The 15,274-nt window shown below is 47.5% G+C and overlaps 1 protein-coding gene across 2 annotated transcripts in view; it reads left to right on the top strand.

Annotated features, from left to right (window-relative positions):
• Positions 1-15,274, top strand: part of AGBL4 (AGBL carboxypeptidase 4) — a 771,449-nt gene that overhangs the window by 511,483 nt on the left and 244,692 nt on the right. For both annotated transcript variants that reach the window (XM_081143911.1, XM_081143910.1), the window contains exon 6: positions 13,037-13,076. In XM_081143911.1, the coding sequence (XP_081000037.1) occupies positions 13,037-13,076 (40 nt within the window). The remainder of the gene's footprint in view (positions 1-13,036; positions 13,077-15,274) is intronic.

The raw sequence follows: 15,274 nt of genomic DNA, 5'->3' as shown, positions 1-15,274 counted from the left end.
CCCCCCCTTTGTCTTCTCTCTCTAGAACCAATAAAAACATATCCTTGGGTGAGGATTTTTAAAAATGTGCTTTTTATTTAGAGTAAGCATTTTATTTGGTGCTAAATTGGGTACTTCCAGTGACGCCAAAGATAGTGAACCAAGAACAAGAGAAGTCGTTATTTCCTGAGAGTGTAAAATAAAACAAAGCTAAAATCTTAATGCCGGGTAGAAAAATGTGAGAAATCACTTCTCACTGTAGGAAATACAATGAATGGACAAGATAATGAAAAGGAATTCAAACCCACCGAATCCACTTTGAAAAAACAGGCAATTAAAATAATGGTCCAGATACCGTATGATAACTATTACATTAATAAAAAATATTTAAAAAGTTATGGTCCCCCATGCTGGCAAGGCTACAGTAAAATCTTTATTTTGCACACCGCTCTCGGGAGTATAAATGGGAATGATCCCACCAGAAAGCAGCCTGGCAGGATGCATCAAGAGTAATAAAAGGCACGTGCTTTCTGGCCCAGTGACTCCACTCTGGGGTATTCATCCCAGAGAAATAATCTAATCCAAATGAAGGACAGAATTGTATTCGGGAACATGTTTATTGTAATGTCCTTTATAATAACAAAATAATAACAGCCTAAATGTCCCATATTTAAGTAAACTATGTACTTTCACTAAATGGAACATTACGAACTCATTAAAATAATGTTTACAATGAGGATGTAACCCTATTGGAAACCTTCTTATGCTATAATGTAACCGAGAAAAACCAAATGCAGAGAGTAGTGGAAGCATATCCCTGCCATTGCTGCACCTTTGCTTTTGCATGTAATTATTAGCCGTGCATGACAACCACTAACACTCAGAACCAGGAAACAGCATGGGAGACCCGGGAGTGGCCGTGAAGATGTTCACCTTTTTTTGTGTTTTTCTCTTTATTTTGATATAATTAATATTATTTAATATTATGGAAAGAGTGATTGTTTTTTAAGGACAGGGCTTCATGGTCATAAGCTCGGTTTAAATCTTAGCTCCATGACTTACTAGCTATGTGAGTTGAGGTAGTTCACTTCCCCTCCGTGAGCATCAGTGTCCTCATCTCTAAAATGGGGTTAAATGCCTGCATTGTGAAAGAGTCGTGAAGATAAAATGAGTAAATATAAATAAAGCATTTGTGGTGGAGTAGATGTTTAATTAAAGTTTTTAGTATCTTAACTTTTCTAGAAAGGATTTATCAGTTTAATATATGTGTGTGTGTGTGTTAAATTGAAATAAATTAAAAATAGGTTAGGAAAGTTAGTCAAGGGAAAAGAAGGGCAGTTCAATAAATGTTAATTTCCGTCACTTTCCCAATTCTTGCCCGTTAAAAGTGTAATGGGATTTAAGACTATTCTGGCTGCATTGTTCAGAAATCAGAGATGAATGGTTTGTTTTTCAAAGCAGAAGAAGAGAAAGGGGAAAATAAAAAGACAGAAAGAGACATCTCCCCTACCCCACTCTAAACACACACACACACACACACCCCCTCAGGCTTCAAGATGTCTCCCTGGAATTCCATGAAAATAACATTTTGGTCTTTTTTTGTGGTGAACACATTTGCTTTCCCCACGTAACAAAAGGTATCATTTTGCTTTTAATTATGGGCTGTTCTTATGCATTACTTTTATTTGGCAAAGATGTTTGTTTCAGGAAAATTAATTTAGACAGTTCCATTTTTCAAGCAACAATACCTTCTGTCCCAGGCTTACAAAGAACAATTAGATCTGGATTCTTTCCCCACAATCAAGCTGGCAATTTCTTATGGAAAGTCGTGGTCAATCAGCGTGGGATGGAGCTTCCAGGAGGGCCGGGCAAATGCAGAAAATAGACTTTTATGGCCTGGCACTTTTATTTCCTGCAGTATATATAACTCTGACACTGTGCGGAGGCATCACACTAACAGGGCAGGAACGCAGATCAATGTTACCTCGCTTGCAGCGCCCGAGTTTTATTCTGAATGTCATGATATTTTCCACTGGAACTCACGGTTTCATGCAGTTCAGCAAACACGACCGAGGGCCTGCTCCGTGCCAAGTGCAGGGGCTGGAGCTGGAGAGACCAACCCGAACACACAGCCTCCTTGCCCACAAGAGCTTACAGCTGGGTAACTCACGGGTAATTGCAACCCACCGTGGTAACATCTGTGGCCACGGGGAACACGGTGCTGAGGGGCCTCAAGGAGGCCCCTCACCCAGCCGGGGAGAGGAGAGGCTTCCAGGAGGTGATGGTGTGAGAGAGAAGTATATAGAGAAAGAGAAGAAGAAAGGCTTTCCCAGCAAGGAGCCTTAAAATTGAAAATAAAAGTCTTAACAGATCATGTGCCATTTACCCAGAGGTTAGGTGCCGAGCACTAAGCTAAATGCTTTACCAGTAGGTGGGTTGCTAAACACATTTCACAGTATTTAACTGACTTGCCCATGGTCATTTAACCAGTATGTGGTAGAGACAGGCTCAGAGAAGGTAAATTATTGGCTCCTGCAGCAAGTAAGTGGGAAAGCTGAGGCCAGAACACACAGCATCTCACTTCCACGCTTCCTTAATCCATTCAGCTCTCACCACAGTTCTGTGCGGGGCTGCTGCAAACTGCTTTGCATGCTCCCTGAATCTGAAGAAGGGGGGGAAAGACTGTATTGAGCACTTACCGAGCATGAGTGTGATGGGATCTTTTTAGAAGCGAGAGCCTCCGAACTTCCAGAACTCAGTAGGGAGAGTGACCTTGATACTCTCAAAAATCTGAAATTTTACAGTTTTATTGAGTCTTGTCTATAATCTTTTAAAAAGAAGTGGATTTGTATTTATCCAATAATATAACAGTGTTTGTTGTAACCTAGAGTCCTGAGTGAAATGGTATTCCTGTTTAAAGTCTCTCCCAAGCCCGTTTCTGGATGTGGAAGTGAGGGAGAGCCTAGGCAGCTTGTCCCAGCGCCTTCCCAGCCGCGCGCACAGCCAATGGCCTGTCCTTGCTCTCGTCCCTGGCTCAGACCTGTGGCTTCTCGTTCTCGCCCCAGTGCTCTCATGACCCCCACATTTTACCCCCCTCTGTGCTCCATACGCCAGATCAAAGCAGCATGCGAGTCTGCTCTGCCGGTTCCCAGCACAGCTGTCCCGGTAGGACACCGCGTGGCCCGGCCAAAGCCTGCCACCCGCCAGGCCCCAGCACGCCCTTTCCAAGGACCTGAGGAGAGATGTCCTCTGACCTCAGGTCAGGAAAGGCAGAGGTTCCGTAACGCAGCCGTTTCATTCGAGGTTTTTATGTGTTTGTCTTGGCTTTTGTCCTTAGGACCCTGGGTCTCTGGTGGCTGAGTTTTCCCCTGTGCCTGAGCTGCTGAAGCTGAGAGCCAATGTGTGTTTTTCTAGGCACTAGGATATAGACGTAAATCCCTTCTTTCCACTCTGCTAAAGGAGGCATACAGGCAAACAGTGCAGGCGTGTGGCAGTGACTGAGTTGCTCCTGCCCCTGTGGACTCAGTTTACTTTTTGAAATGAAGTAGTCGGGCTAGGTGATCTCCAAAGCCCCGTGCTCTGCTATCCCAGGAGGCTGTGCTATGGGACAGCCTCGCTTGGCTGGCTCTTGGTGACCTTAGGGATGAAGAGCAATCACAGCTTTAAAGTATAATTCGATGGCCTAAAAGACATATCTCTTAAACTCTAAAGTTTGATTCTGCAAAAGAAATGTGACTTACCCCAAACATATTTTAAAAGGGAATTTATAATCATGTCACTTGCTCTGATAACAAGCCAGAGCATCACATCCGCAGCAAGCTCCTCACAGCCCTATCAGGGATCAGGAACGGAGAAGACAGAGATGGGAAAAATACTTGGCTCCCGACCTTGGAGGAGAAGGCAGAATGGGGTGTGAAATGGAGAGGGGAGAGGTACATGCGGGAGAAAGGAGACATGTGTAAACGCCTGACTGTAGTGGGGGATACTGTTGAATACTTAGATGCTGCGCGGTGGGCATCTGTCGGACACGGGTGCATTCCCTCCGGCCTTAAGCCACACCGTCGCTCTCGGATGCCTCGTGTGTTCAGAGACCCCGCCTGGCTTGTATCGCTAGAGCAGAAGAGGGAAGCAGCAGCCTGCCCGGCATGGAACCTCCCCACTCGGGATTAACAGCCTTCCTCCTGCCGTTCCTTGGTGCACACACAGGTCTCTCCTCCGAGCTGGGGAAGGTGCGGGCCTCCGGCACAAGCCCGGCTGACTGTGTGGGGTTTTTGCCCTGTCATTTCTCTCCAGCGGGAGTGAGGGTTTTGGCTGTTACCCCGCCCTCTTTTAGGCCTGAGCTGGCCTTCCACGTGCCATCTTCTAGCACGTATTTAGACAGAGTCCACTCTGCCAGCAGAGCTAACCCCGTCCTTTCTGCCTTGGAGCTCCGACTACAATGGGGACATTAGTCAGACATAAGCACAGGTGAGTACAGAGCTTTAAACCGTGAGCACTGCAGAGGACGTGGAGAAGAGGCCACACTGCAATGGCAGCTTCCCCCTGCCTGCGTGCAGAGGCTGTTCCAGCCGTGCAGCGCCACCAGCACACCCCACGGCCTCTCGCCTGGGAGCCCCGGGCAGCCCAGGCTTTCTCCTCGCTTCTCACCACTAACTGCTCCCACAGCGAACAGCAGAGGCTTCAGAGCCAACCGTGTGGGTGTGAATCCAGGCTTTTCCACTTAGCAGCCGTGACCTTGGGCAAGTAACCTCACCTCTTGACTCCGAACTTCTTCAGTAAAAAGGGGTAGCAACGCCCGCCTCAGAAGGCTGCGAGGATTGGCTCGTCGTCGGCCACCGCTGCTGTTGCTCCTGCTTCCTCCCGATGTCCTCAGAGTTTCCAAGGCTCCTCTCTGCCTCCACTTGCCCTGCCCTCCTGCCTGAACTAAACGCTCCTTTAAGCTGCCCCTGGGAGGAAAGCCACTTGCCTGCCTGGCTTTTCCAGTAAGAGGAAGCTGCAGGAGCAGAAGCTTCTCAGTGAAGTACACTGAAGCCATCTCACATGCGCAGCCCCGGCTTTTGTCTGTCCCCCCTCTGCTCCCCACAGAATCTAACCCCTCATCGTGGGGCTTCATTTCAGCCTCGAGTGATGTTCACTCTCTCCCAGAGTAAAAGGCTAATACAGTTTTAGTTATCCAGATGGGAGTAGGTGCCCAGAAGGGAGGCCGAGCCTCCGCCACTGCTCAGGTTCCCCCAGAAGGGGGTGGAGTTGGGGGACGTTTGGGGGTGGCATCCAGGCATTAGCCGGTGGGCCAGGTGAGGCTTGAAGGATATCTTGAACCCTGGTCATAGTTCCTTTACCCATACTTTTCTTTGGAGCACTTACCATAAGTTAAATGATTAATCTTGTATGCCTGTGTGCTTCCCGTGTCTGTCTTCACTTCACTATCAGCTGTCCCTCTGAAGGCAGGGGCTGTGTCTCTCCCCGCCCTCAGCGCATACCTGGAGCGGAGTGGATGCTGCACCGATACTTGCTGAATTACAGATAAATGAGCGAGGGAAAGCAGAGCGCAGCGTGTGAAGCCGCACTGCTCAGCAGCGGTTTAGCACGAGGAGGGGGGGCATGTCCAGGGCGGGCAGCGGGCCAGCGAGCAGTTAAGGTGGGGAGGCCCTGTCCCGTCTCGGTGGGCGTGAGCTCAGTGCCGTGACAGTGCTTTCCAAATGTTCATGCTCCCTGCTCCCTGTCCTCACAGAGGTGACGGCTGCCCCCGCTTCCTCCTGCCAGGCGAGAGTCAGCCTTCTGCACGTGGCAGTGACCGGCGTGATCAGGCCACCTTTACTGTCTAAAGTTGGGCTCTGAAAAATAACAGGTAGCCTGTTTTCTGTATGAGGTTATGTTAAAATATAAAAACCGCTTTTTTAAATAGTACATGAAACTCATGGAGGTTTTTCACACCCTCCTTGAATGTCAAGCTAAGCATTGGAGTCTTTATCAGAAATGCGATGGGGATCATTATATTATTCTATGAAAGAATGATCAGTCCTGCAGCCAGTGAGGAGGCTCGATGGGGGTAAGAGAGATCAGAAGCAGCGAGTTTAGAGAGGGCCCAGCACCACCTACAATATTTTCTAAGGAACCGGCTCTGCTTGGGGTGGGGCAGGGTGAGGGTGTGAGGTCCCTAGATGCCAAGAGAATGGGAATGGTGGGGAGAGGGGAGGAACTGGGAAGGGAAGGGTCTGCAGGAAAAGTAGGGGCCTGAACCCCGTGACCCCGTTCCAAGGGTGCTGGTCCTCAGGTCCCACCCGTGATGGCTGGCTTCCACCGTGACAGGAGAAGGCACAGGGATGACTTGTTTAAATCATCTCCAGTCTGTGCCACGAAAGGCTGACTTTTCCCCAAATAGCGATCCTGCCTAAAATGCAGAAAGCAAAACAGAGCATGTAATCAGTGACTATTCTCTTCTACCACGCAGAACCCTGCACAGCAAACAGCCCCGACGCTCCCAGAACACCACGCCTCTTTCTTATTCTGAGAAGTAATTGCGATGCAGTTCGTGACCAAAATGAAAAGTCCATTTTTAACCATAGCCTCCTAGCTACCCATCCAGAAGAAAGAAGCTAAACTCTCTGTGGCCCAATCCTTAGGTCCCCAAGGCAGAAGCAGAAAGGGTTTTATGAAAATGATGGTGTGTGTGTGTGCATGTGTTCATGTGGGTGTGTGGGGGTGGGTAAACTAAAGACCTCTCTCCATGACCAGTTCACTGGGGACCCTGTGTAGTTGTCACCTTGGTAACAGGTGATAGGTAGGTCTTTATTGAGCTTCATGTGTTGATCAGGCGCCGGGCCAGCCCTTGAGGAAGTGGTGGCAGGGCCCCTGCCTTCAGGGAGCTCACAAAGCCAGTGGAGAGAATGGAGGAGTAAACAGGCCAGGGAAATGCAATGTGGTGGTGCTCTGATGGGGGGCCGGGCAGAAAGACTTTACAGAAGAGGTGGCATGCAAGTAGAGAGTGGAGTAACAAGTAGGAATCAGCCAGGCAGAGTAGGTTGGGTGCAGTATTGTTGTCCCAAGAAGAGGCGACGATGTGTGCAAAGGCCTAAAGGTGAGAGCTCAGCAAATTTGGGGAACTGGACAAGGTTCAGAGTGGCTGGAGCTCAGAATCAGAGAACAGGAGCTAGAAGACGGGTCGTGGAAGTCCTTAATAGTAGTGAGTCAGACTTGATTCTGTAGAGGCCCGGGTGAGTTTTTAGATGTGCATTCTAGAAGTCTCACTCCAGCTGCGGTGTGGATGAACTGGAGGAGGCAAAGAAGCAGGGAGACCAGTTAAGGTGCTATTATAAAACGCTAGTGCCAGATGGTGAGAAGCCCAAAGCCTCAGCTGGAGGCAGGGCAGAGCTGGAGCCTGCATTCAGAAATCCTAGCCCTCAACCAGTGCGCTCCCGGCTCTGTTGACCCCTGTTCAGAACAGTTCCTACTCTTTCTCTCAGCTTCTCCTTCCTGTTGGGCTCCTGGAGGTTGGTCTGCACTGCTCTTAGGGATGGAGCACCTAGTTGCCAGGTAGCCTAGGTAGCATGCCTACGATGACTCAGCTCAGAGATGAAGTGACAGGATCAGGAGTCACACCTTCATCTTTCTGATTTTGAGTCTGGAGCTGTTTCTACAAAGTGCTTTCTGTAACTGCAGTCAGATGGGCTTCATGGATGAAGAAGGGTACCTTCCAGAGTGGATACTGCCTGGAGGAGATTTCCCCAGATTCATATGACTTTGTCTACATCTCTAGGCTGCAGCAGCCGGGCCTTTCAAACTGCATCCTTGTGACAATAACCAAGTAGTACCCTGCTGATCGAGGCCTTGCTGATTAGTACCACCTCCCCTGAGAACCAAGGACTAGAAACAGCATCACTGCAGCAAGTGCAGACATCTCAGTTGTGGCCATAAATGTGTGTGACTTACACCCTTAGACTTCAAAACAGAGACTTGGCCTGGTGCCAGAAAAATTACATAATGTTGTATAAGATTAAAACGTACTTTATTTTTATATATAAATATGATCTCATTAAATACACACAAGCAAGAAAGATGACAAGAAAATACACCAACATACTAATTGTGCTTCTCTTTAAGTAGTGGGATTTCATTAACTTTTACTTTCTGAATTTTCTAAAAATTTGGAAAATGACAAAAATAAGCATATGTTGTTTTCATAATTACAAAAACAATAAATAAAGGTAAGTTCTTTAACTTAGGACAATAATAGTTTTCATTGAGAATAAATTGAACCCATAAAATATCCAAAATTGGCCCACCTTTCAGTACTTTCACTCTTGGCCAGTCAACTGTGACCAGAAGTCAGGTGACATTGTAGTAACAAAACAGCTTCCACTAGATGCGTGGGGGAACATGAATAACTCTTGGAGCAAGGATGCTGGTAGACAATCCTGTGAGCATCCACTGTGGATGCTCTGGCCACCCTTGGCAGGCATCAGATTTAGAGATTGCTCCTGCTGTCCTTGGAACCCCCAACCCCCTATGGTCTTTATGGAGTCATGATGTAGCCTTCATCCCCTGGTGCTTAAGCACAGAAATGGGTTTCTTCAGAATACCCATGTGGTACCACTCCTGCCAGGGAAGGCTGGGTGCAGGGCTCATACACAGCCAGGAGTTCCCACATCAGCTCCTAATTGACCCAACCCTGGTATCCCCGCACTCCTCAAGAGTCCATGGAATACCGTATCGGCACATGTGGACACATGTCTGCCTAGGTGTGGAGTTCCTTCACTTGAGGAGGAATGCCCCCACTCCACAACACACGCACACACACACACACACACGCTACCACACATGCCAAGGCCCTGCCTTCCTTAGACTGTAGTGTTTGATCAATTAGTGGTTCAACTGCTCATCTCCCCAGGCCCTGCCAGCCCACCAAACCCGCCCAGATCACAGACTTCATCTCCTCCATCTCCTCCATTGCTTATTTTGCCTTCCAGGCAGTTTGATAATATATCTCCATATAAAAGACCCTTACCTCTCAGTTGGTAACTAATTATAATAATTTGCTAATTATTTACATCTAACATTCACCTTCTATCTAAAACTTATTGGTAAAATTCCACAAATTGTGTGCCTTATTTTTACAAAAGCCATAGAGTTTCCATTGGCAACCTCAAACGATTATACTAGGTAGACTAGTAGTGGAAATTTCCCTTTTCACTTTATTCCTTTTATTTTTGAGAGACTTTGAGCAAATTACTTGGATATCCCAGTTTTTGGAGTAAAAATACACAGTGATTCTTGAACATACACTTTTGTTTTTATTTGCATGTAGAACATGCAGGTTTTGCAATCCTAAGAGCTATAGGTTAAAACAATAGCCTACACTTGTCTGCTTGAGCCACTAGGTGGTGCACACATATGTCAGTGAACTGGAGGTTAAATGGGCTTGTGACCAGGTTAGACTTAATTCATCACCCCAGGAGCGGCACAGACAGTAGGAGCTGTAGGAGCCAAGAAGAGATGGCGATCCTGCGGGTGGGGGGAGTAGAAGAAGGTCTCCCAGAGAAGGTGGATAGCACTGCTGGCTGCGGAGGTGGTGGGAGCAAAATCATAAAGGCAGGAATCCCAAGGGCGTGGCAGAGCGAAAGCCCTGGAGAGGAAGGGGCATGCTTACTTTCCATGCTCACTAATTCCTGCCTAACTGGGCCACTACAGGGAGAATTATGGAGTAGTTGAATCACTGGAACTAGATATCAAACATTCCTTCCAGGCCTTTGTGCTGGGCACTGGAGACATACAGATGAAAGGACATAGTCTTGTCTTTGAGTGAGAACCTTGTGAGAAACAGAAGGAAGCAGTCAATTAGGACAGAGCATGATACAAAAGGTATGTTTTACAACATGCCCTGGAAGAACAACGTGAAATATTCATCCTGTTCTGGGGAAGGGAGAGGAGGGTGTTGTGCAGAGAAGACCTCATGGAGGTCCTGAGAAATAAGGAGGGTCCTCCACGAGGATCATGAGAAATTAAGCTAGGCTGGGGAGCCGGCATGAGCTAAGGCTTGGGGGTTTGAAAGGATAATATGGATTTCAGGAATGGCTTAGCTGAGTTTAAGCAAATGTTTACTGAGGGCTGCTCTATGCCATGGACTATACAATAGATGTCCCGGGCCCTTAAGATACTCCTGGACTAGCGAGGAAGACACGCTTACACGGAAAATTGCAATGTGGAAGGAAGGTGTAGTATTTGGCTCCTTTTAAATTCTGACTCTGGCCTCTGAGCCCCTCGTGTCCAGGCTACAGGGACTCTCAGGGAACTCTCTGCACCAGAAGAGGGAGCCCACAAGCACAGTGCTGGCTGCATTTGACTGGAGCCACTGAAGGTATTTCAGTCTCCCTCACTCATCTCAGAGGGTGAAGTTTGAGCCCAGAGACATTGAGTAGGTTATCCAAAGCCACACAGGAGCCACCCAAGCCCAGGTGTCTGCCTCCTGTCAGGTTTTCTTCCCTTTTTTCTCTGCTGGACCCTGGAAACAGAGTCCCCATTTAGAGATCGCTCTTAATTAGGAAATAGACACTTTTCAGATATAGACCTTCATCACCAACAGCAGTCATAAAGCCAAGCTCATGGAAAAATAGGACACATTGTGTTCTTTCCACATGCAGAGGAAAGTGCCGGCCACACGGCTTGGCCGTGGTGAAGGCAGCTTGAGCCAATTGTTCTACTGGCCTAGTTCTGCATTTGGGGAGGAAGGCGTTCTGCTCTGGCATTCCTTCCAGCCCACGTGTTCATTTCAGCACGAGGATATATGCTCACAATGTAGGTCAGTGACATCTCGGAATTGCATTGTTTGCTTGGAAATGTCAACTGGAAAGAATTATAAGCTGGCGGGAAAACAGGGATGTGTGATCGAGAAGACCGTGAGAGAATACAGATCGGCATTTAGGCTGACGAGGAGTCGCTGGAGCAGGGGTAGGGAGGTCTTAACGGGGTTCTGACTGGGACAGGTCAAAGTTAAATGGAAGAGGAGGGTGACCACAAGGGCCAGGAGATTTTAGGCCATGTCCTATGAGGAAAGGACAAAGGAACTGGGAGTAATTAGCCTGCAGAGAAGGAAAAACAGATCTTCATCTGTCCAAACTGTGTCATGGGCTGAGGCAGCTGGAAAGAGTGACAGTGTCATAAGAAAGCAAGTTTCAGCCCTGCTCACAGTAGATCTACCTGACTGATAATAAGTAGTGAGTCTCCCAACAAGAAAAGGGATGAAACAGAAGCAGCTTGTACAGCTAGTGGGGACACTGCAGAAAGGATTCCTGTCCTGGTAACAGGTCATACCCAATGACCTTTCAGTTCTGAGCATCCATAATTCTATGAAAAGGGAAGGGGCAGTTTATATAAACCAAGGGTCACATGGCATACAATAATAACAGCACCAATACTAAACATTTCTTTTTATTGAGCACCTATGAAATACCAGGCATCGTCATGATTTGTGTGCATTGTTATATTTTGGTCTTTCAAGCCAGGATTAGACAGACTGAATTCTAATTCTGGCCCTGCCATTTAATGAAGCTTTGGTCTTGGACAGATCATTTCTCCTCTCTGAACCTCATGTCCCTCCTCTGTACATACCAACCCTGTAGGATTGCCAAAAGTATAAAAAGAAATGACATGTCTGGCTGGTGTGGCTCAGTGGTTGAGCATCAACCCATGAACCAAGAGGTCAGGGCACATGCCCAAGTTGTGGGCTTGATCCCCAGTAGGGGGCATGCAGGAGGCAGCTGGCTGATGTTTCTCTCTCATGGATGTTTCTTTTTTTCTTTTTATTGTTGACAGTATTACAGATGTCCCCCATTTTCCCTCCCTTTACCCCCCTCTGCCCAGCCTTTCCCCCTTCGCCCCCTCACCAGGCCTTCCTCAGCGTTTCTCTCTTTCTATTCCTCTCCCTTCCTCTCTCTATAAAATATCAATTAAAACATATTTCTTTAATAAAAAAGAAACATCAAAGTGTTCTGGTACTGTGCTTGGTCTATAGTTGCTACTCAGAAAATGTCGTTGCCTTCCCCTTCTGCTCAAACAAAATTTCAGGAAGCCATTCCTGGAGAGAGATACGGAGGGAAATGCAGAGAAGGTGAAATATGGCAAAGAACCTATTAGATTAAGTGCCAGGTCATCAGAAGCTCCTGCAGTGTGTAGCCTATAGCAATGGTTCTCAAAGTGGAGCTTGTTTGGACCCCCTTTTTAAAAAAAAACAACGGATTTTTAGTACTATTTCTGGAAAATCAAGTGTAGAAAAAAGAAAGAGGTCAACTAAGGCTTAAGGAATCCTGGCTTAAGTCTTTAAGAGAGTTGCTCACTGCTGCCCCAGCCGGGATCACAAGGCCCACTTTTCCATCCTCAGGTTCCTATAGCATCCAGTCCAGAACAGAGCTTCCCACAAGTATGCTGTCACAGGGGCAACCCTCCTGAAATGTTGATCCCCTCAGCCCTCGGGGTACCCAAGGCTAGTTGCCTCCAAACACATGTAGCCTCACCCATATGGCCTAGCGAGCCCTATTCGACATTCTCTGAATGTTGTGTGGTACATAGAGGTGAGGATTCAGTTGGAGAAGGACTAGTTTGAGCATCAGTAATGGAAACTGTCATAGCACTGCTGAGCAAATTCAACAGAGAGAACAGCCCAGGAATGTCCTGGTTAGAAAGCCATATCAGGAGGGTGACAGTGACTTAAGGACCCATGGCAAAGAGAATTATCAGGATGTCAGACACTTAACCAGTGCACAGTGTGAGCAAAGAAAAATCTAAGGCCACCTGGTACAGGTGAATGAACCCATGGCTTCTCCCTAAGTACAATATAGGTGTGACTGGAAGACCTCTAAGACCCACTCGGCTCTGACCACCCAAGGACAAGCACAAAAGCCATCCATTCCCTTTGTCTCTCTGTAGAATCTTGAGTGAGCACCTGTTTATCCACAATGTACCCTGCTCTGGTGTCTGAACACCCCTTTCATGTCCACCCCGACCTGCTAAGCACAATTGGTCTCTGGCCCAAATCAGTGCTCTCACAATGTGTTTTCTTTTGCAGCAACAGCGGCAGCTTGACCTCCTGACAATAACCAGCCCCGGTGAGTAGCTGTGGCCATTAAGCTTTGGCTTTTCCCTTATCTCCTGGAGCGATGCCTGGTTGTCTGTCCAAATGCAATTCCTGCCTTCCTTCCCTGGCTCCCCGAGTGGACAGCAGAACTCTTTTGCGCCATGAACGACCCATCTCCCCCCATCCTCTGCCCCTCAGGCTGTGCCTTTTCTCCCTCCCAGCTCTAGCTGCCTCCGCTTGACTCTGCAGATGGCAGGGCTGATGTTCTGATGTGGCTGCATATTCCAGGGTCAGGTTCTCACCAAATCACTTCAACTCAAGTGTCAAGGAAGCATCCTGGTCTCCTGAGAAATAAGTTTTAAAACCATGGGGACTGGGGAAGCTGCCTGGTAGGTGGCACGGGATAAAAGGAGGTTGGCTCATGAAGAAGGACTAGTCTGGAAAGTGACCAGGTTTGGCCTCTGTGCTGAGGGGCAGGATGACTCTTGTCTCTCACCTTCAGAGAGAAAGGTCAAGTTCTCCAACAAAGCTGTGGCCATGGGATTAAAAGGCCCTTTCTTTCCCCTAAGCCTGGCACCCAGCCTAGAGAGAGGTGGAACTGTTTAGTTTTGTCAGAAAGATATTTTAGTTTAGTTTGAGAACTTGAGGCAAAACTGGCCAACAAGAAAAGCTGTTCTCTCTTGAGATCCAAGGAGATGATGGTGGGAACATTCAAGAGTAGGTGTGGTAATTCATCTTCATTCATTGGTGATAATCCAAGTATTTAACAGCCCCGGTGGCCCCCTGCTGTGTTAGGCTTTCCAATTCTGTTACTGGGTTCTGGGGAGATGGGACCCTGGGAGAGGAGCTAGTGTTGCAGAGTGGTCATATGGCAGGGTTGGGGAGCTCTAAGAGTAGCTAATTACCAATAAAAATGGAGGTATGTCAAAATTTTAGTAACCAATAGGCCTGTTCCATGGCATTCCTGCCCTCCATCAAGCAGTTACGCTGTGTCCCAGGGTTGGCCCACTTCCCAGGAGACGCAGAAATTGCCCTCTGCGGGCACTATCCTAGCACAAAGGCTATCTATCTATCCAGTCTCTGCAACTAACATATGACAGTGACTGCAAGTGTCAGTTGGATCCACCAGTTCACGAGACCTTACTATATTTCCACCAGATAGAGCTTCTTGAACTTGGGACTTTAGAAGAACAAAGATGAATTAATTTGAATAATGTTTAATCTATCCCATAGAATGAGCTATGTTTTAACATATATATGATTACATATATAGAAATTCCAAATCATAAGTTAATGTAACTAGAGTGGCTCAGTCAATAGTGTGACCTACCAGTTCCTCCCACCGAGGGGCTGGTGAGAGACTACCTATTCTGTCCTGTTTGGTTGCTCTCAGTCCTGTTCTTTGCATACATTGACCCAGGTCTCCTGCTTCCGCATCCCACTCTTATTCAGACACACCCTGATATGATGCCAGGGTATGAGTTGTAGCGGGTTCTTGATTTGTCTGCAGTTGCTTTACAAGAAAACATTCAGACTCTGTTAACTGCATTTCTTTTGTGCTAGCTCCGCCTCTTCCTGTTAGTGCACAAATTCAAGCAAAAGCAGTATGACTTTCAGTGCACGCCTTTAGGCAGCTGTGGAATTACAAAACCCTAAGTGCTGCCCGAGTTTAGAATAGTCTATAATTTCCTCTACTTTTAGGTGAGAAAATAATGTGTTTCTTATGGCACACTGTCCACTGTACGTAGGCTACCCTTGTGTGATATTGTGGGATAGACACCCGTGACCTATGGCTCCACGCAGCTCTCAGAAGCACAAGTAGGACCTGCGGTAGCTGGAGTGCCCAAGATAGGCCCTCCTCCAGCGTGCCAGGCAGACACGATCCCTGTGCGCCATGACTTGGAAGGGTTTGGAAGCACCGTTAGACCTCGTAGTATCCAGACAACTCTGTTCCATGCAAGGAGCACTTTCCTCTGTTGTTATTAGCTGTCTCTTACTTTGAAGCCATCCCTATTCCACACCTTTCCAGGAGATGCAGCAGCTAGCAGTGGGCGTCCTCCCTCTCTGGGGCTGCCAGGGGGAGTGCTAGCTTGTCCGCACCCCTTCCAGGCCATCCTCAACACAGAACTGCAGTCTGCTGCTGCCACTCCCCGTAGACGGAGTCTTTGAAATTGCTGGTGGGGAATTTGGAAGCCTTATCAATCTGTGTTATCTTCTTTAAACTCTTAT

The sequence above is a fragment of the Miniopterus schreibersii genome (assembly GCF_964146895.1).
Source record: "Miniopterus schreibersii genome assembly, chromosome: 8".
In the NCBI taxonomy this organism is placed as follows: Eukaryota; Metazoa; Chordata; class Mammalia; order Chiroptera; family Miniopteridae; genus Miniopterus; species Miniopterus schreibersii.
This window is presented reverse-complemented; position numbering and strand designations above follow the sequence as displayed.